The sequence below is a fragment of the Salarias fasciatus genome, chromosome 8, assembly GCF_902148845.1.
Source record: "Salarias fasciatus chromosome 8, fSalaFa1.1, whole genome shotgun sequence".
Lineage (NCBI taxonomy): Eukaryota > Metazoa > Chordata > Actinopteri > Blenniiformes > Blenniidae > Salarias > Salarias fasciatus.
The window spans coordinates 11,937,821-11,958,700 of record NC_043752.1 but is presented as its reverse complement, the minus strand read 5'-3'; the positions used below and the strand labels follow the sequence as shown (position 1 = coordinate 11,958,700).

The 20,880-nt window shown below is 46.0% G+C and overlaps 1 protein-coding gene across 3 annotated transcripts in view; it reads left to right on the top strand.

Annotated features, from left to right (window-relative positions):
- capn15 (calpain 15) overlaps nt 1-20,793 on the top strand; it is a 41,638-nt gene extending 20,845 nt beyond the window's left edge. For 2 of the 3 annotated variants that reach the window (XM_030097649.1, XM_030097650.1), the window contains exons 3-12: nt 6,875-7,083; nt 9,008-9,191; nt 10,554-10,777; nt 11,226-11,351; nt 11,967-12,119; nt 14,492-14,653; nt 14,730-14,965; nt 15,048-15,217; nt 16,389-16,567; nt 17,619-17,796. In XM_030097649.1, coding sequence (XP_029953509.1) covers nt 6,875-7,083; nt 9,008-9,191; nt 10,554-10,777; nt 11,226-11,351; nt 11,967-12,119; nt 14,492-14,653; nt 14,730-14,965; nt 15,048-15,217; nt 16,389-16,567; nt 17,619-17,796 — 1,821 coding nt within the window. Of the gene's footprint in view, nt 1-6,874; nt 7,084-9,007; nt 9,192-10,553; nt 10,778-11,225; nt 11,352-11,966; nt 12,120-14,491; nt 14,654-14,729; nt 14,966-15,047; nt 15,218-16,388; nt 16,568-17,618 lie in introns of all 3 variants that reach the window. The other variant, XM_030097648.1, reaches the window with a different exon arrangement.
- The last annotated feature ends 87 nt before the right edge of the window (nt 20,794-20,880 follow it).

The window sequence follows — 20,880 nt, the reverse complement described above, 5'->3', positions numbered from 1 at the left end:
CCACATGATTGCACTCAATTCTCCAGCGTGGCAGTCGATGTGTGCATGTATGTGTGCATGTACGTACTAAGGTGAACACAGGGCTGGCCTATTTTTAGCGCAAAAAGCCGGAGAGGAGAGGAGACGAGCAGAAACGATCTGCTTTTCTATCGTGAACGTTATCGCCACCAGCATCAACTGCTGCATCTCGGGTTTTAGGGGCCAATAAGATGAAGGGGGGGTAAATTGGTAAGCAAGAGGTGCTTGGCTCTCTAATCCATCTTTGTCGAGGTACTAACACTTGGCAAGCGGAGAAACGCCAGTGGGGAACATTTAATAATGATAAAAGCTTTCGGTTTACCCTGTAACAAGAGACACGGGCGGCGCAGCCACCACGGTACAGTTCAGACTGCCCAGCTTTCTTTCTTTTACTTGTTAAAATAAGCAGTTTGTGCTGCTTGATGAAATATATATCAAAGTTATTGTGGAGTTGGTCCAGATTCCAGGATTAATGCATCTCAGAGCTAAATATTCTCTTTCCACCTGAGTGCAGTTTATTTCTCTCGCCTCTTTGCTTTCCGCCTCTCCTTGATTGGTTTTGAGGCCGAGTGGTGTGTGTGCTTGATGCCAATGCCCCAGAGCGTGTCCGCTTACTCGCTGTGCCAAACAAGTAAACGCTACTAACAGCCATCAGTCCGACTTGTGAACTGTAAAACACAGCAGGGTTTGAACTGGTTCCTCTCTTCTGTTTCCCTGCGAGCCTCAGAGGGAGCAACAGAAACACGCTACACTGCGACAGATTGACTCTGATTCTTGTTTTTTCTTCTCTGTGTTGTGTTTTATTCCGCCTGTTGCTCGGTGTCTTTTTTTTTTCCCCCCACAGACACTTGGATTTTGTGTGGGGTTTTGATTTGCATGTTGGATTGGCCGCTCTGACCCCCCGCGGTGACAGGTTTTCACCGCCTGTGACAGTGTTGTATGCGCCAGGCTGTACTTGGAGGCTTTTGTTTTGCTTTTGATAAGTGTAGCTCTCCAATTTTCAGCTCTATAGTCCTTTGTCACAAATTTGTTTTTAGGAGACCAGTAGGTTGCCTGGAATATGTAGCTATCTGGCTACAAGCTTACCACTCCCAACAAAAAAAAAAAGACCTTGTGTTGGTGCCAGGTCTGAGTTGCCTGAGAGATGACGGGAAGGCAGCAGGTTTTCTGAGCACAGCAGCACACTGGCTGATTGCAGGCTTGTGTTTGCATGTCGGACTGTGCCCAGAGATACAATCAGACACCTCAGGACGCTCCGCGAAATCTCCAACACCAGATCTCGAACATTCTTTCGACTGTTTATACATTTATCGTGATTTAGCTTCCAGATTCGGACCTTTATGATCTTCGGGGGACTTCAGTTGTTGCCACACACTCATGTTGCACTCGCGCACCCGGAGAAACACACCGCTGTCATCAGAACATCCTGTACACTCCAGATCTACAGCACGCAGGCTAAATGCACTGCTCCGTCGTGTGGGCAGATTGCAGCAGACCAATTTGCTGCTCATCATGTCTTTCCACTGGCTTAGACTAACGCTCTTCGACATGCTCATGATATATTATGTGAGCGTAACTGGATACAAAAACCACAGAGTGTTCTTGAAGAAAACGGATGATATCCCATCGTGTTGCTGCAGCGTAAACTGTAACATCAGATATTTATTCATTAGCTTAAGTGCCACATTATCCTGCAGATAAGAGAGTGTGAAAATATACTTTGTCGAGATTATTCCGGAAAAATTAAATTCATTCTTAAAATACTGGCTTCTCTTGCCAGAGTGCACCGTTTTAGAAATTGTGTGAAGAGTAGCAGGAGTAGCCCATCTCCGGCTGAATTAAGATGAAAATGAATGCGTTCAACAATAAAATGTTTGAAGTACACTTAGTGGACACTTCATCTGCTGCTCTTGATCCAGTGCAGCAGCGCCGCCATAAATTCTGCCCTGACTCTTCAACTTTGGCTGAGGCTGTCAGAGCGGCGTTCGTTTCAGCATAATGTTGAGATTGTAGGTTTCAGCAGCTCAGCGGCAGGATAATAAAGGGAAGTGCGCCTTATGTTTTGGCTGCTGCCGCGATGTTAAAGGGAAGTATAACCTTGGCGATCGCGTCAACACAATCCGAAAAGCTTCACGCAAGTAGATTTCATCACAGAGCACAAATCAAATCACATAGAATTTGGGGATCTATTTTTTTTTTTTTTTTTTTTTTTTTTGTAACATAAATGCCTGAATTGCAATAAAAACATGTTTCACGTATGTGTACAATTAAGCCCAAAAAAAGAGGGAGCTTTATTTATTTGGAAGTAGATGCATCGAAACCAAACATATGGAGTGAAATTAATGCCAAAACCTCTCCAACACAAAAAACGTGTTTTATTCACAGCCGATGATTCACACACAAACACAGTGTGTTTTGCAAAAGCAAAATGTCATTCACAACTAATGCACTTAGGTTTGTCCATCAAAAAAACGTTCCACAAATTAAAAAAATATATATCTGCACTTACATTAAAATATTCTTTAAGTGCAAAATAAAATCTTTCAAGATTAATTTTTTTTTTCCGAGTACAAAAAACAATTCTGCGGGTTGGAGAAAAAAATCTGCAGGTTGGAGAAAAAATTCCGCGGGTTGGAGAAACTTTTCTGCGGGTTGGAGAAACTTTTCTGCGGGTTGGAGAAACTATTGGCTCCCCAGCGTCACGTGACTTTTGGCAGCGATTTTGCACCTTCCTGATTCGCATCCGCAGGACTTAGGATTTATTCACAACTGCCAGTGTTGTGTAATTTGCATGCCACAACAGGAGGTGGCGCTGTGCGCGTTCACGTTTACAGTGTTTACAGTAAATGATCATGTACTGTGCTGCAACAAGACAGAATTAAACACAAGGAGAAATGGACCAAAACAGAAAGGCGACGGACTGTATGGAGACCAGCTGGACCCGGTTCAGACCCGGTTGGGCTCACTTACCGCTCCTGTTGTGGAAAAAGGCTGCCTGGAAGTGAAATGTCCATCAAAGCATCGCAGCAGCACGGCGCTGTTGGTTGTCAGGGCACAAACTTTTGTCTTGAAGACAGTAATACTACAGCCAGACACAGAAATACTACAGCCAGACAGACTCACATCTCTGTGACAGCTGCTAAGTTTTGTGACTTAGTTGTGTGGACGCCGGTGGACTGCAAGGTGCACAATGTTTTCCTTCATTTTATTTGCAGTGTTGTTTATGCACAATCTAATCGTACTTTATACAGTTGCAGTGATATTTGTGTGCACAGACTTTTGCACCGTATTTGAACTGTAACTGTAACTTTAACAGTGTCGCTGCTACACAAGAAGGTTGGTAATAAACAGAAAAGACTTTCAAACCAGAAATGGTGACATTATTGCAGCATGGGTAAATGGCACAGTCTCACAGAGGATTTCCCATTAAAATGAAGTTTCATAAATAGCTACTGAGCTACAATATTTAATTTCACCATAGTCTTATTAACTTATTAAAGCAGAGGCTGGTTTTTGTCACCATATGAGCAGTAACAGCTGAGGAGGTTTACCTGTCCTGACAGAATGAAATGTTCAGGATAAATATTAGAATGAAGCAGAGGAAGACTGTTAGCCATCAATTTTATTTACAGAAAAACAGAAGTTGGTCACATATAATCAAGATAAACAAAACAAGCGGTTCATCTCAGCACACATGGACTTAATTTCACCATTCATAAGTTTACAACTGACACACTGCTCATTCTCCACCATGTCGCTCTGTTGTGGAGCTTGATAACCATCAGGTGTGTGAGGTTCAGGTGCAGCAGCTGCAGTAACTGCCGTCACACTCTCCTGTCTCCTTTCTCTCTGTTGGAATCTTCCCGCAGCTTTCACCTCCGTGTGTTGAGATGTGATGACAGGTTCAGTCTGGATGAGGTTCATTCACTTCATCAGCAGCTCTCCTGAAAAACACACACACGCCCATTATGACTTTTAACATGAGGTCAGTTACAATGTACTCTCAAAGTCAATCTCCTATGAGTGAGGACAATTATGATATAAATTCAACAGTAATCTATAAGGAAGTGGAGGAAAGAGTGTTTGCTTTGCCACTACTGCCCTGAGCTAGCGTGGCTAACGCTAGCAACCAGCTAACACCACGGACACCACAACATGGGTTAGCTCCGGCAGTGACAAAAATGACATGTACCCACGAAGATAATTTAATTTTTCATCAACAATGACCACAAACTCACCTGTTGGCTGCTCAGGGCGCGTTGTTCTGGGGCGACTGACTCACTCGGTTGTGGTCCTGGCTGGTTGTGGATGGTGCTATGCGTTAAACGGCATCAACAGCGCCACCTCCTGTTGTGGCATGCAAATTACACAACACTGGCAGTTGTGAATAAATCCTAAGTCCTGCGGATGCGAATCAGGAAGGTGCAAAATCGCTGCCAAAAGTCACGTGACGCTGGGGAGCCAATAGTTTCTCCAACCCGCAGAAAAGTTTCTCCAACCCGCAGAAAAGTTTCTCCAACCCGCAGAAAAGTTTCTCCAACCCGCGGAATTTTTTCTCCAACCTGCAGATTTTTTTCTCCAACCCGCAGAATTGTTTTTTGTACTCGGAAAAAAAAAATTAATCTTGAAAGATTTTATTTTGCACTTAAAGAATATTTTAATGTAAGTGCAGATATATATTTTTTTAATTTGTGGAACGTTTTTTTGATGGACAAACCTAAGTGCATTAGTTGTGAATGACATTTTGCTTTTGCAAAACACACTGTGTTTGTGTGTGAATCATCGGCTGTGAATAAAACACGTTTTTTGTGTTGGAGAGGTTTTGGCATTAATTTCACTCCATACAAACAGACATTAATAACATACTCCTCAGGTTTATGTCAAGTTATATCACAATACTGGAATTATGCTTATTGTGGTGCCATAATTAGTGTTAGATTTGTACCAAATGTTGTGGCCCTGGAGTGTAGGCTGCTTTATAAAATAGTGTTCAGCCTTCTTCTGATTACACTCCATTTAACCATTGTTAGTATGAGTAGTAGCGCCTGTTTGCCCGGTGCTTTAATTACAGGTGTTTCTCCTCAGCAAATCATTACACTTTACACTGTACTGCAGTTTGCTATGTTTCATACCAGAAGCTCCTACTGCCACAAAGGAGTTTAAAACCCAGGTCACCTATACTCAAGGTTGACACCCGCCCTCCAGGGTAGACATTGCTATTAAATTTAATGGTTAATCAAATTATCTTAACAGTTAGCTCAATCAGTTTTTTTCTAAGTTATTACAGTTTTATTATGCATGTAATTTTGTCACAAGTTTGTATAAAAAAATGCATAAAATAGAATTAATTCAATAAACTCAGTTTTCCACATCACAAAAGTGTCCAGATAGGTGTGTTTGATTAGTGTTTTGCTCTAATGGGTGAACGTAGCAGATGAGTATGTTTGAAACGATGATATGGGGAAAAGATTCTTTTATGATAAATTTGGACTGGGCTATTATAATAACTGCTCATATATTGTTAGCGTTGCAGTATGGGGTTATAGCATAGAATGTGCTCATAAAATATTGTTAATTTTCATCATATCTATAGTATCAGTTTTCATCACAGCTAGCCGAAGGCATTTAACATCATAATAAAAAGCTGAAAAAAAAAAGGCTCCAACGAATCCCACGTGATTTGGTAACAGATGACAGTGGAGGGAAAGAAACCTCCAGAGCCAGACCCCGATTGCACTGATGTAGCGCAGGCCAAAAGATCCAGGAGCCGCTCCGACCTACAGTTTTAATAAATATTCATTCAAGTTTAACTATGATTTATTCATTCGTCTGTATTAAGTCCTGCCTCATCAGAGAGAAAGTACAGTACATCTCTCCTCTCAAAAAAGCCAGAGTTCAATTCTACCCGGGGCAGTCTGTGCATAAGGAGGCTGACTCTCTAAACCCGGATCAATGAGCATCGTCCTCATTTCTCTCTTTTACGCTGTAAGTTGCAATAATTATAATTTCCGTATGTCTGTGTAACTGCGCCAAAGCTTCGCTCCCTTCCTCTGTGGAAGATTCATATCGACCTCTCCGCCCTCTCGATAAAAGCCGGCAGCAGGGGTCACACCTAAGCCGGTGAACTCCAGAATCGGTAATCCTCGTGGAGACCTCGGATGGCCAAGGTGGCGAGGAAGCATTGAAGAGATTCTGTCTGGCTGCTAATGCTAAATCATGACCACAGAATTGGATTGTTGGAGGGGATGGAAACTAATCAATTCGCTTCACTATGAGACACCGGGGGGGCTGGCGGCACCCACAATGCATCCCTCCTGCTTCACTACCGGCTCTACCCACCGCAGATAGGAAACTGGAGAGGGTTTGGCATGCGTGGCTGTGTGCCCTCTCAGGTTTGTACGGGAGAGTTTTAGATGGGCAGATAGTGTGTCGGATCGGGTGTCTCGATCCGTTAATGCGTCCTTGTAGTGTAGGTCTTGTGTACAGTAGACATGCAGCCACATCTTAGAATGAATCAGTCACTTGGCCGTGACTGCTCAAGGTTTGTTTTCTGAAGTTGCTTTGTGCACGTGGATGTACCATGTGAGCAGTGGCTGAGTGTTGACTAAAAGATCTTGTAAGAACTGCCAGATAGTTAGACCTCAAAGCTGTACGGCTTCTTCAGTCTTAAATTAGCTGTTTGAAAACTTCATTTTTTTAAGTGCTTTCAGCAGCTCCTTTGGGCATCATTAAGTCAGAAGCGCTTGTTTGAATCCATTTTTGAATAAAATGTAGGGTGTCAATGTTTGAAAAAGATCTTCAGGCTCCCTATCGCTTCTCCTCTCCGACCTCCTCTGTCTGTCCTGTCCTTGTTTAGAATTCCGTGAACTTTGTGGATGACAGCTTCCCCCCCGGACCTCGCTCCGTGGGCTTCCCCGAGGGCGACAGCGTCCAGCAGCGCATCAAAAAGTGGCTGCGCCCCCACGAGATCAACTGCAGCAACTTCAAAGACCGAGGCGTCAAGTGGTCCGTCTTCCGCACGCCGCGGCCGTCCGACATCCTGCAAGGCCTCCTCGGAAACTGTTGGTGAGCTTTCTCAAGAAAACAGGATCATCCACAGGAGACGAGTCAGACTAGATAACCCAGAGACAAAGAAAGACGGATGGAAGACTTGGAAAAGGGCTGAAAAAGCTTGGAAAGTTATGCTGGTTAATGCATTGACCCAGAACAGAAGCGGTAGTCGTCAAAGATTGCGAAAGCAAAAGAAAACTTTTCATTCTGCTCAGTGTCTGTGAAAGGTCAGAGGACTTTAAAGCAGATAACACTTCTGTCTGCGTCTTTTTTTTTTTTTTTTTGTCTTAAGTCTGCCATAGATGAACACTGCAGCCTGAAGCTAGTAGACGGAGATAGATACAGAGGCAGAGGGGCAGTGAAACATTAAGCGAAGAGCGTGAAAGCAAGAAGCTGAAAAATTGGCCTTCAGAAAAAAAAAAAAAGAGAGAGAGAGACTAGGCGAGCTAACTGAGAGAGAGAGTAGAAGAGGAGTCGGACAGATGCACAGATACACCTGACGGGAGGATTATTCACAGGAAAGTGGGTCTGGACACATGTTTAATCTGACTGTCCTTGTTCTTGGCGTCCTTTGGGTTGTGTGGGTGTGTGTGTGTGTGTGTATGTGTGCGTGCGTGTGTGTGTGTGTGTGTGTGTGTGTGTGTGTTGCCAATCAACATCTTCAACCCACAACAGAGAGCAGCCGCTCACAGAGTCGTCCCGACACAACTTTTCACTTCATCACCAGCGTGCAAAGCTTATCAAAAATAACCCTCCCTGGAGCCAAAACCCTCTCGTTCGCAACAGGATGTAACCCAAATTCTTTCTTATTGGCTTCATCTCTCTCTCTCGCTCGCTCGCTCGCTCTCACATCTGTCCCAATAAACCAGCAAACATGGCGGCTTGTGCCCGCCAGCCAATGACAGCAGAAGAAAATCGTGCCAGTCACCTTTGTCCTTGAGTGCGGCTGCACCACGAGCCACATTATGACACGGCTAATTGGATTTTCATTGCATTCTTTTTTGCAGATTGGGGTATTTCTCCAGCGAGCGAATGAGCTGATCAGCTCCACTCAGACAGATGGAATATGGCTCCAGTAACGCGCATTTCTAACCCCGCACAACACTTTTATCTATTTAGGCCATCGCTGCATTAACACACAATGATGAGTGGACGATAAAAGACGTGACGGTGGCAAAAGTAGCTTCTCATTTTGGTCATTTTACAGCAATTTCGTTAATAAGGAAATCCAATTGCTGTATCAGAGGTGAATCATCAGCGCACCGAGGCAATTATTTTTATGCGATTGTCACGAAACCTCCACTTTCTGTAGTCATTTCATTAGAGTTGTATGATCTTTTACTTAGTTTCAGATGAATTAATGTTCACTTTAGAAGATATTCCTTTTAAGCTGGCTCCTGGTGTCCCCAGCTGGATTCCTCCCGTGCAAAGAAATTAGCATTTTTAGATGTATTCCGGATTTTTGATTAACTAATTCCTGTTGCGAGCTAATTAGGGAAAGCGAGTCAGTTTGTCTTTGCTGCGGGGTAAATGGGGAGGTAACCAGGAGGCAGAGAAGCTTGACTCATCAAATGTCATTGATTTTCAATGAGGGGAAAATTATATTAAAAACAAATCTTTCACAACTGCTCGTGGTATTTCATGAAGAAAAACAAATCCTTTTAATTTCACAGTCGCAGCTTAATGTCCTTAATGTCAGTCAGTCTTTCCTTCCTCTGTTCTTCTCTGGTTGCATTAGTCGACGTCCATTAGGCGCGACTGTCTGCCGCTATCAGCTCATCGTTCCTGCGTTTCCGTCTCCGTTTGTCTGGATGCCCGCTTCACTTTTTTTTTTTTCTCTCTCTCTCAGTTTTTCGGCCACATCCTCTCACTCCGGCTCGTCCGTCCATCTTGATCCGACGTTTCATTTTCCAGTTCATGGAGTTTGATCCGTCCGCAGGTTCCTGAGCGCGCTGGCGGTGTTGGCGGAGCGTCCGGAGCTGGTGGAGCGGGTGATGATCACCAGGACCATTTGCCAGGAGGGCGCCTACCAGGTGCGGTTATGTAAAGACGGGACGTGGACGACGGTGCTGGTGGACGACATGCTGCCCTGCGACGACTACGGCTACCTCCTCTTTTCTCAGGTCAGACTGCCGTCCACGGGGGTTACCTTATCTCGAGAGTAACTAGATTTACTTGGAAATTTGAAGACATTCAAAGCCCTTCAGGAAATCAACCGATCTTTCTATATCAGAATTACACAAAATATTTTAACTGTTTTCTTTTGGGTTCAACTGAAGGTAAACACAGATATCATCTCCTTGTAACAAAAGGTTACTGTTCTGTGAGTCTTCATACGGCGCATCTCGTGGCTAACAGCGAATTTCACTGTCAGTGCAGATAATTGAGCTTCAGTTTTAAATGGTCCCGGATTTGTTTTAGTTTATGTGGGGTTCACCGCGTCTGTTGATTTATAAATTACACCTCTACGGATGAATTACTATCATCCGCGGAGACGCAGAGATTTTCTAACAACAGCTCTGAATCTGAGCGGCTGAAGAGTTTCTTCTGTCAATCAGCAGCAGAGGAACAAAAAAAACATATTTGTTGTCAGATTTCAGATTTGTGTCAGATAAGGTCATTTTATTTATCAGATTTATTTTGTGATTGTTGTTGAAAAACCCATTGATCTTGCCATTCAGTTTTGCTGTACATCCACGGCCTGTTAAAACAGTGAAGGAACTGCAGGGGGGTCACAGGCTGTTGGTCTCGGAGCACTTTACAACTCGGATTTTATTCGCCTGTTCACACACCGGTTGGGATGCGGCTGCGTTGCGAGATGCTTGCAGATTGGAAGAACGCGGGACGGCCTGTTCTGCCTTCAGAGGCGCTGCCTCAAAATGCCCCGTTCACAAATAACACCATGATTTCACTATTGATCGAAATAACTGATTAAAATTAACTCGGTGAACCAGAAATGCTGAGATATTAATGAATTCAACCAAGTTCGTTATGTATGTACCCTTTTATCACAAACACACCTTAAAGATTCCCACCGACGATGTCTAATTAATGAACAGTCAACAGCCGCAGAGCAAATGAGGTTTAAATTATGCACGCAAAATAAGCTGAGAATAAAAGCAGGTAAATGTACTGTAATGTGTTGGAGAGACGCATTTAAAAAAAACGACGTCCTGTGGAGACTCTCTGGCACCAACAGCCTCGTCTGCTGCAGGAAGACGAAGGGGAAACTGGGCATGCTGACTGAGCAGGTTGCAAATGCAGAAGCTTGTGACTCTAAGATAAGACAGACGAAATGAGATATGTTACCTCTGCTATCAGGCCATCAAGCGCCGGAGCCTTGAAACATGTGAGCCACGCATATCGGAATGAGCCCAGCACACCTTAAAACGCACTCTTATGAGAAAGGTGATATCCTGTTAGAGATGGAGCTGCAAAACGGTGAGTCGTGACTGAATATTTCCTCCTCCTTCCCGTCATCCCAGGCCCAGAGGAAGCAGCTCTGGGTGGCGCTGATCGAGAAGGCCCTGGCCAAACTCCACGGGTCCTACTTCGCCCTGCAGGCGGGGCGCGCCATCGAGGGCCTGGCCACGCTGACGGGGGCTCCCTGCGACTCCCTCATGCTCCAGGTCAGCTCCACCAACCCCAGAGAGGAGCCCATCGACACAGACCTCATCTGGGCCAAGATGCTGAGCTCCAAAGAGGCCGGGTAAGACCAGGGGAATGAAACATTCATCTGCATGAATTTGGTGAAACAATAAAATCGCCAAATTTAAATTGCGAAAAGCCTGCAAAGCTCCGAAAATGCTCTTCTGTGGCTCATGCCGGTAATAAAAGATGTCCGGTAATTGCCACTTTGATATGTGAGCTTTCAAAAGCAACATGAGACTAAAAGGCCAAATCATCTGTGGCCAAATCAGAGGTCCATCTGCTGGAATCATTGTTTCAAGACTGATTTAATATGTCAAAAGAGGGGAACAGCCTGGAAGATCAAGACTTCACAGACTGTGCTGAACAGAGACATCACCAAAGAAACCTGCAAACGAATGCAAACCGATCCGTCACAACGACAACTTTGTTCTGCAGGAAAACCGAAAGCGTCTCGGCGGTTGAAGGATATCGTTTGTGATTGCTGCGTCTGATGTTTCCTGTCTCAGGTTTCTGATGGGCGCGTCTTGTGGAGGAGGCAACATGAAGGTCGACGATGTGGTTTATGAGTCTTTGGGTCTGAGGCCTCGCCACGCCTATTCAATCCTGGATGTCCGGGACGTACAGGGTTACAGGTCAGCCCCCAGTAACTCTTTGATTTCATGTTAAGTTGTCTTATCTTTTTAATAATCAGTATCATAAATACAGGAGTTAAATGACTGTTTTCTGTTGGGCTCCTGATGTGTCGCACTTTGAATTCTACGTTTTATTCCTCCTAATCTTAAGTCAGTCTCTAAATCCGATGGAGGGTAGTGGTTTGAATCGTGGGTACTTCGCCATACCTGTAAGAGAAGGTTGAGAGCCGCCAAAAAAAAAAAAATCCCAGATGTAATTTGTTTAAGTGCGACACTCGTGTACCGCCATAAAGCAATCAGAGTGCTGGAAGATTGGGCTGAAGTGCCTGATCTAAAATGAGCAGGGGTCCTTCTGCTCTGAGCTTGAGGAGATTACGCGGTTTGAAAACTGCGTTCTACCTGTCCCTTTTTTTTTTTTTTTTTTTTTTTTCTCTCCTGCAAAGTAGAGACTCTCCAACACGGCTTTCCATTATGCCTCCCAAGTTTTCCACTCTATCGAGGAGGCAGTAAAATGAAATGGGATGTTAAAGTAGGGGCAGTCGTTTACAACGGGAGAGAGACGAGTCTGCAGAAAGCCGCTGCCGTTCTAACCGCTTCCCCCCCCCTTCGCTCCAGGTTGCTGCGCCTGCGGAATCCGTGGGGCCGCTTCTCGTGGAACGGCAGCTGGTCAGACGAGTGGACGGACTGGCCGCAGCACCTCCGCCACGAGCTGATGGCCCATGGGAGCAGCGAGGGGGTCTTCTGGATGGAGTACACCGACTTCATAAAGTAACTCGCTGATTTACCGAATTTTAAAGCCTCTTCTAGCAGGAGGCAGATTTTTATTTATTTATTTATTCTTTTAAACGGTAATTGTGCATCTGCCTGGCAGCATATTTGGTTTGTTCTCAGCAAACAGTGGGCATATTTTCACTGAGGACAGATGCACAAATCAGAATATCTTAAAGCCATAAACCAGTTTGTTTCTGAATGAGGTTTCCCTCATCTTATTACCAGTTCCTCCACCTGCCCCCTAGTGGAGACCACAAGTGACAGCCTGACTGCAGCATGAACTCAACCAGGTTAATTTATCAGCTCTAGTATGAGGCAACGTTACTACAACAAGAATCACCACTGGGCTGCTGCCAAAACCACTGCAGCACCGTGGGGAGGAAATGGAGTGGAGGCTCGTGCTTTCACACTCAGAGAACCCCCGGTGTCCATGAACATCCTTTATTTCTGCCACAATGGACACATGAAATCTGCTCGCTGATGGGCGGCTTAATCACGTTACGCCTTTGTGGATTTCTCTGACCATCTGGTATTGACACCACAATGAGTGGCGGTGTTTTTTCTTGTTTTTACAACACCGTGTTTGCTGACAAGCGCATCATACACTGGTTTCCACACCGTGCTGTCAGTGAGTGTGTGTGTGTGAGTGTGCGCGTGTGTGTCTTTTCTTGTATGGCGGTTGCTGTGGTTGCCAGGGATTTGGCAGGCAGAGGCTCAGTCTTGTCATGCCTCATAGTGTGTTTTGTCATCTTAAATTAATTCTTTCAGTCATGCTCAGCGTCAAGTTTTGGCCAGAACGTCGCTTGATTCTCTCCCATAAAAACACTTTCTAGAAAAATAGATTCATCTGAATTGAAATTGGATTCTTTTTTCTTTTTTTTCCAATGCTATTTTTGGACACTTCTTCCTTTTTCACTCCTTCCATATATAAACTCGAATAATTCAGCTTATGACTTGACATGCTTTTTTCTTATGTTTCATAAAAAATTGGTTTATTCTTATCTCTTTTTTGTGCAAATTTCTCATGTTTTAAAGAACAAAGAGCACATTATTTGAGATAACATTCAGCACATGCAGTTGCAGCCCTGTTAGTTACATTTCTTTTATCTGTAATGTCTTTTAATTAACTTAGCACCTTGTGGAGGTCATTCGCTCAGCAAGACTGTAAAATTTAATATCTGGCTATAAATCAGATCATTGCGATAATCAGATCCGCGCCTGCTGCTCGTAAAGAATCTTTTAGTTAGAGGACCCGGGTTTGCATGTTCCAATAAATGATCAGATAAACCATATGGGGATATACAGTGATCTAATAGCGATCAGGTATTTATTTGCGTACAGTGTGTTTTTTTTCTTGCATCTTTTCTGAATCCCGGTTGAAGCGTCCGTGATGCTGCAAGAAGAATGAGAGCAGAATATGAGCCTTAAAATCAGTCAGGAGCAGCAAATCTAATCTGCAGTTTGATTGTCATCTTTAAGTGCCAGAAGAAAAGCATGTTTAGGAAGTAAAGTGACCGCCACATTTCCTGCAAACAACTTGATTTTTTCTGAACTCGCAGGCTGAGCCTGAGTCGTGCCCCTCCTCGCTAACAAAGTACGAGTGGTAATAAGTCCGGCGCGCCTCTTCTCCTCGACGACTCGGACCTGAAAGATGTGCCGAGCCCAGACGAGTTTCCCATCTGTCTTCCGGCGGTTTATTGTTTTCTCCGACAGACAAATAATCTTTCAGCTTTGCGCTATATGACAAATCTCCAGCTTGTGCCTCCCTCAACTCGTTTGGAAGACAGCAGGCAGTTCATTGGACGGATAACAAGGCTCCGGATCAGCTGATCAAAACGGGCAAAAGCCTCATTATTTATGATGTTTCAGAAACAAGACACAAGGGCGGGAGAGGAAGTTACAGCATCAGCGGATATAATTCAGCCTGGTGATCAAAATCAACCGGAGAACTTTAGACCGCCCCGCCTTTATTCACTCTCTCGTTTCCTCGATCGTCAGGAAGACAAAGGGAAGATGTAAGACAGTTGTCAGAGTGAGGTTAGGAAGTGATGAAACAACCAAAAACAGGCGGAAAGTGAGCAGAGAGCGTCTCTCGGGGGCTCCCGCTTTGAAGAGAGAGGTCTGATATGTTAGCAAGGTAAACTGTTTTTGTACAGCAGCACCCTCAGAGGTTATGCTAATGTTAAAGAGTTGCTTGTGATGCATACAAATGAGTGTGTGTGTGTGGGGGGGGGGGGATCGGCCGGCCGCGTCAGCGCTGTCTGTGAAGAGCAGGTCCGGAAACACGCCAGTGGTGCGTTTCACAGTCATGAATTATCCAGAATTATCAGTGCTGCCTGCGGCCTTAACGTTCCCCTTTGCTCCAACAGGTACTTTGACTCCGTGGACATCTGTAAGATCCACTCAGACTGGCAGGAGGTGAGGCTACAGGGATGCTTCCCCAGCAAAGCCAACGGGCCGGTCACGGTCACAGCGCTCACGGTGCTGGAGAGGACGGCGCTGGAGTTCGCTCTCTTCCAAGAAGGAAGCAGGTAAAACAGGGAGCCGCCGCCCCTCCTACCCAGAACCCTCCTGTTCTCCACCGTGCTCACTCTTCCCTCCCGGCAGACGCTCGGACACGGCCGACAGCCACCTGCTGGACCTCTGCATCATGGTGTTCCGCGCCTCCTTCGGCAGCGGGAACAAGCTCACCCTGGGCCGGCTGCTGGCTCACAGCAAGCGCGCCGTCAAGAAGTTCGTGGGCTGCGACGTCATGCTGGAGCCGGGGGAGTACGCCGTCGTCTGCTGCGCCTTCAACCACTGGCAGATGAACATCAGCAGCTCCGGAGGGCCGCCCACGCCCAGTAGGTGGACACGTCCAGTCGACACAGACGGCGCCCGTGACCGCGTACATATTGCTCTGAAACTGTGTATTGTTCCATTCAGTCTCGAGCCCCACCAGCGGCGCCGCCCGGCGGCCGAGCCAGGACTTCCCGGGCTACATCCTGGCCATCTACAGCTCCCGACAGGTGATGGTGGAGCAGGTGGAGGCGACCGCCACCACGCTGGCCGACGCCATCATTCTGCTGACGGAGAACAAAGGCGAAAGACACGAGGTGCGACACACTGGGGAAACCCGAGAGCGGGGGAAGTCTGCCGTGAAATCGCCAGCAGTTCGATAAATTCTCTTCACTGTGTCTGAATACTCAAACAACCTTCAGTATTTCTCTACACGAGTTCTTGTTATGCACCTGCAAACACACACACTTATTTAAATGTGCATCTCTATAGAAGGAACATCATGGGCATTTAAATTCTTGGCACAGCAGCGACAACTTTCAATATTTACTTCTAAAATATTCCAATCACAGAGGACGGGATCAATCAGCTTCTAATGGCAGATGGTATTACGCAGTTTTTTGGCAAATCCACTCTCATAAAAGCGAGGCGCCAGCCTGAAACTGAAAGGGAATCGAAGGAGGTTTTATTCAAATCGGTGCTCCGAAACACATCTACGATTCATTAGGAAACCCAGCGCAACTGCTTCTAACAGTTTGTTGTACTCTGCAGTCGAGTCTGTTGCTCAAAGAGACAATGTCACATTGTTAAATTAACTTTGGAAAGAACAAGGTATGAAATAGAAAATGTATTTAAGCACATGAAGGTTAGAAAACAGGTTGTGTGTCTGTATAAGTAGTGGACTGTCGATGATTATCAAACTGGGAAGTCTTTTTAACTATAATCCACTTTGAGATGACCTTAAGATATCGTCAGCAGAATCCTGAACCCTGTTTTACCTTCACACACGAGCACCGTATCTCCTGCACAAACACACACACACATGCACAGCATCTCAAAGCCAATAAAATATATTATTCTGGCTCACCTGAGCAGCTTCTCCCTGGAAGCGCTGTCACATCGGCTTGTATTTCGGTGGATGACAGAGCTTTTTAAACACCGGAGATCATCTTTGTTAAATCATTCATCACTCCAGCTCTCCAGGAATCCGCCGCTCGCAATAGGTGGGCTCGTCTCTCGACGGCTTCGTGGCAGCCAGCGCACAATCACCAGCGTTTTAACAACATGCTTCAACAAAGACTTTTGGATATTAATAAATAGCTTCAGCAGCCATGGGTGGTAAAAAATAAATAAAAGCTTTAATCTGTGAGCAGATACTGTACATGTACGATATTTTTTGACACATTGATTGTTGTTTGCCCACAAATGAAAGTATTATTATTAATGGAGAATCTCTTGCTGACACGTGTCCGGTGTTTCCTCTCTCAGGGCCGCGAGGGCATGACCTGCTACTACCTGACCCACGGCTGGGCGGGGCTCATCGTGGTGGTGGAGAACCGCCACCCCAAGTACTACCTCCACGTCTCCTGCGACTGCACCGACAGCTTCAACGTGGTGTCGACGCGCGGCAGCCTGAAGACCATCGACAGCGTCCCGCCGCTGCACAGGTAGGCGCTTCACGCTCCCCCTCTCCCCATTCACACAGCCGCTGAAAACTCGCCTCGTCATTTACTGCAGCAGGAAGCAGAAGTTATACCAAAAAAGAAGAAAGTAAACGCTCTGGGAGCATTTGCTACAGGTGCAGCAAATATACACGCTTACATAAACGCGGCGCTCCCACAGGATCGGCGCTCTATATTTCTTAATAATCTACCTCGGGCCGGTCTGAGCACATTTAATAGCTGCTTTTGTTTTCTGTGGGTCCCTGTTGTGCGCTTCGCAGCGTTGCAGACTGATACACACTTGCAGAGTGAGGCATGGCGCAGCAGTTCACACATCATTAGGTTTTTGCGAATTTAGTTTCTTTGAACACATTACCGCCCGCATTAATGTAAATTTAGGACCTTATCACCCCCAAAGTTATGGCCCATATAATAGGAAACTGTTAAAAGTCACCATGCATGAGGACTATGTCTTTTTATTGTAATTTTCTCCATCTAACAAGGCCATTAAGGCTCTGTGTACGATAGAAACATTCAGCACTGCAATCTTACTCCTTATATTCTGTTCACTTGCTATTAGGCAATCAGTTCATAGGTGGAAGCATTTAAGCAGCTATGTAATCACATTCGGGAAGAAATCCGCGTGCTGTTCGTATTCACAAAGCGTGAATAACACACTCCGAGCTTTGACTCAGGTGTGTTTAATCAGCTTCTCTTCCTCCAGAACAAAGTTGAACAGCATGTTGTACATATATTGTTCTTTATCAAAAGTACTGCTAATGCAAGTTAGCATTACTCATCACAGATTTTTTTTCTTGTCTTGTAAAATAAATAGGAATAAAATAAGTGTGTTTTTATGCAGCAGTGTGAAATCCAGTCCCTTCCTCGCAGTAGGATCCACGCAGCCTCTCAGATCATCGCTTCATGCACAAGTGCAGAAGCCTGCATTTGTATTCAGAGCGCTGAGCCTGTGCTTGATGCGCCTTGACAGCAGCCCGAAAAGCTGAAAACCGGAGGCCGCTCACGCCGTCTCCCTGCCCTCCATCTCCCCCTGCAGGCAGGTGCTGGTGGTGCTTTCTCAGCTGGAGGGCAACGCCGGCTTCTCCATCACCCACCGCCTGGCGCACCGCAAGGCGGTGCAGGCCTCCCTGGGCGACTGGACCACCACCAAGGCCACCCACAGCCCGCAGCTCACCCCGGACATCGACGGCCTGCACCGGCCGCGGCCGCTATGACCACCGCCCGCCTCCCCCCGCGCGCACGGACTTCAGACCAATGAACCGTCAGACCACTGGAGCGCCAGGCGAGGCTGAGCGGCAGGAGCACGGAGAACCCCCGTGCGTCTGTGAGTCTTTCTGCGTCTACACATGAATGTAAAAGCAGAAGTGGGCGGCGGCGGCTCGCTCCCCTCTCTCCGTGCTTTTCCATCTGTCCCCCCCCCCCCCCCCCCCCCGCCAAACGGATGTGCCATGCCAGGATGAAATGAGGGAACTTGGTCACAAAAACTTAAGTTTTGGACTTTAAAGACGGATTCCGGTAGCTGGTAGTGAGCGCTGTATGTGAAGCAGACGTCAGCCCCGGAGTCAACCCTGCTTTCACTGAGCTTCAAAAATGGAGGAAAAAAAAAAAAAGAGAGGAAAAGCCAGGGTGGAGTGCTGAAACTACTGAGCCATACGCCGGCCTACAACCAATGAGCCAATCACACCACCCCTCCTCCACCCTCAGAGACAGCTGACTGAGGGCGACTTCCTCCCCTCATCCTCAGAACGGTACCTTTTGAGCCAAACCCATCTCATTCTACCCGTATCGATACGTGTTTTTATTCGTCTTGGAGAGCAAACACACGTCGGTATAAGTCTTATTTGTTTTATATCCATCCCGTGTTGATTTATTTTTTGTCCATATTTGTGTTTTTGAGGTCGTAGAAAAAGCCATCACCCACATCGTGCTGTGTGTCGGCCGTCGCCGCAGTGCTCTCGGGCACTCTCTCTAGCTCAGGACCAAACCATTTCCACGTGTAGCCTGGCGGAGGCGAGTCTTAACGCCGGAGGAGCGTCTCTCTCTTCTTCTTGGGGACGTGTCTGTTTGGCTTCACTGTGACGTTGCGGAGGGGCCGGCGCTCCTGGGATACGGGGTTGGGGAACCGCCGCTTTAAGAGACGCCACGTCCCGCCGCCGTGTTATGACTGCGAGGCTTTATCTCCCGAACCCTGAGACATAATACAAATCCCGCCGCGGCGCTTAAGATAGAACAACTTTTAATTTAGTTCTTTTCCCCGCAGATAATCGCGCGGCGCACCTCCTTCCTCGTGCTTATTCTAATTCCTCCCGCTCGGTTCGCAGCCCCGGCGCTGGAGGCGAGTCGTCGCACGATCAACTTTACAGCTTGACCCTCAGGCACGCCGGCTTTTCTCCTTCACTTCAAACCTCCGTTTATGTCTTCACACATAAATTAACGCTGAGGGAGCCACTTTCCCTCCTCCAGTTCTTACATCTCGCTGCGTCTCACACTCGTTCGGAGCGCCCCGCGATCCACGTCTGATCTTTCCCCGGTACGGAACGCCAGTTAACTTTCTTTTTCCTCTCGCAGTTTTTTGTCAGTTGTGTCAGTTTTTAAACTTGAGTGTGCTTACGGAGTGCGGGTGGAGCCGGTGGCTGTTTGCACAGTCGATTTGCCACAGGGGAGCTCTTCAGACGGGCCGGCGAGTTTACTTTGGGAGGTCCGGGACCACTTCTTGTTTGTTCGGGTGCGGCGCGAGCGTCTGGGCCGTCCTCCCCCAAGAATACACCGACAGCATGCTGGCGACAAACACAGGCGTCCTCCAGAAATAACAAATTACCGTTTCGTCTTGACTTGGTGTGCACATAATGAGAGAACAGACCCCTGAGATATGTTGTGACACAAAAAAAGAGAAAACTTTAGTCTCATATGTTGCCTACAGCTGTTTTTTTTTTTTTTCAACATGGATCCTCATTTAGCTCCGCCCACTTGTTCTTCTCCCATTTCTTCACTGTCAAAGCCATCAGTCCTGTTTCGCAGTGGAGATGTTGATGTTTGATCAGGGAAATGTGGGAAGATTAAAACGGTACTACAGCAACGGGAGGGAGCGGGAGACTTTCCTCTGCAAAAAGTTGACGTCTTACTCTTTGTAGTGAGATTGGGAAAAAAAACTTGAAAGCTGATAAGCAAAACCCCCTAAAGCGTGCATGCGTTAGACGATTGTGTAGCGGTAGGATTTTTTTTTGTTGTTGTTTTGGATTCGGAGTCAGTTTAGATGGAATCTCCTGAAGGAGCTGAGTCACAGCGACCCGAAGCTGAAGTGACTGTAAATATGTTTTCCAAAGAAACATACATGTGTTAATGACCACTTTGTGCTGTGAGCGCGTGCGTGTGTGTTTATGTGTGTGTGTGTGTGTGTGTGTGTGTGTGTGTGTGTGTGTGTGTGTGTGTGTGTGTGTCACAGCTTGACAGCTGTGAACTCAGTGTCTAATTTATTTGTACAAGTGATTCGCAGGCCTGTGTTTTTGTTTGTTTGTTTGTTTGCTTTTGTTTTTTTATGAATGCTGTTGCGTACTGAGCTGACGACTGACAGAAAAAGGAATGTGATGATCTGCGGCTTCAGTTCTGAGCCCAGACGGATTCACTCGACAGGAAGCCGACCCGCACTGGAACACCTGCAAACTGAAGTGTCACTGCTGGATGAATTTACATTGACATGAGATTTATTTTTTTTTCCTTTAAAGTCGTGTCTTTCTTTGTCATGTCATTGTCATTTTTTTTTTTTTTTTCTTACGGGCTCTTGTTGGTGTTCTACAAACCCCCCCCCTCCTCCTCTCTTCTGTGCTTCAGCGGCGCCCCCTGCTGCTAAACACTCAACAGCCCAGAAAAGAGGCGACTCGCCGCCTCCCCGCTCCTCTTTCTGTGTCCTGATCCCCTCCTTGTAAATTGTACATTCTGCAGACTTAAGTCACGCAAAAGATGAAAGAATTAAAAGAAATCAAGTGACCCTTTTGAACTTGTAAACACGATGAAAATATGATAACAGAAATAAACATGAAATAACCCAATGCTGAAAAAAAAAAATGACGAATGTGATATACATATATAAATATATATATTTTAATGATCTTTTTTGGCGAAGGGGGCAGGGTATAGGTATATGTGTACAAACATATGTATGTTTAATTTTCAATCTCAGGTTCCAGTGGACCAAATAAATTTTTTTAAATTAACGGGCTCCAGTGGTTATTTATTACAAAACGCAGTGTTTTACCTGAGCTGGGATGTTTTATCATTTATACAGCAGCGAAGAGGCTTTT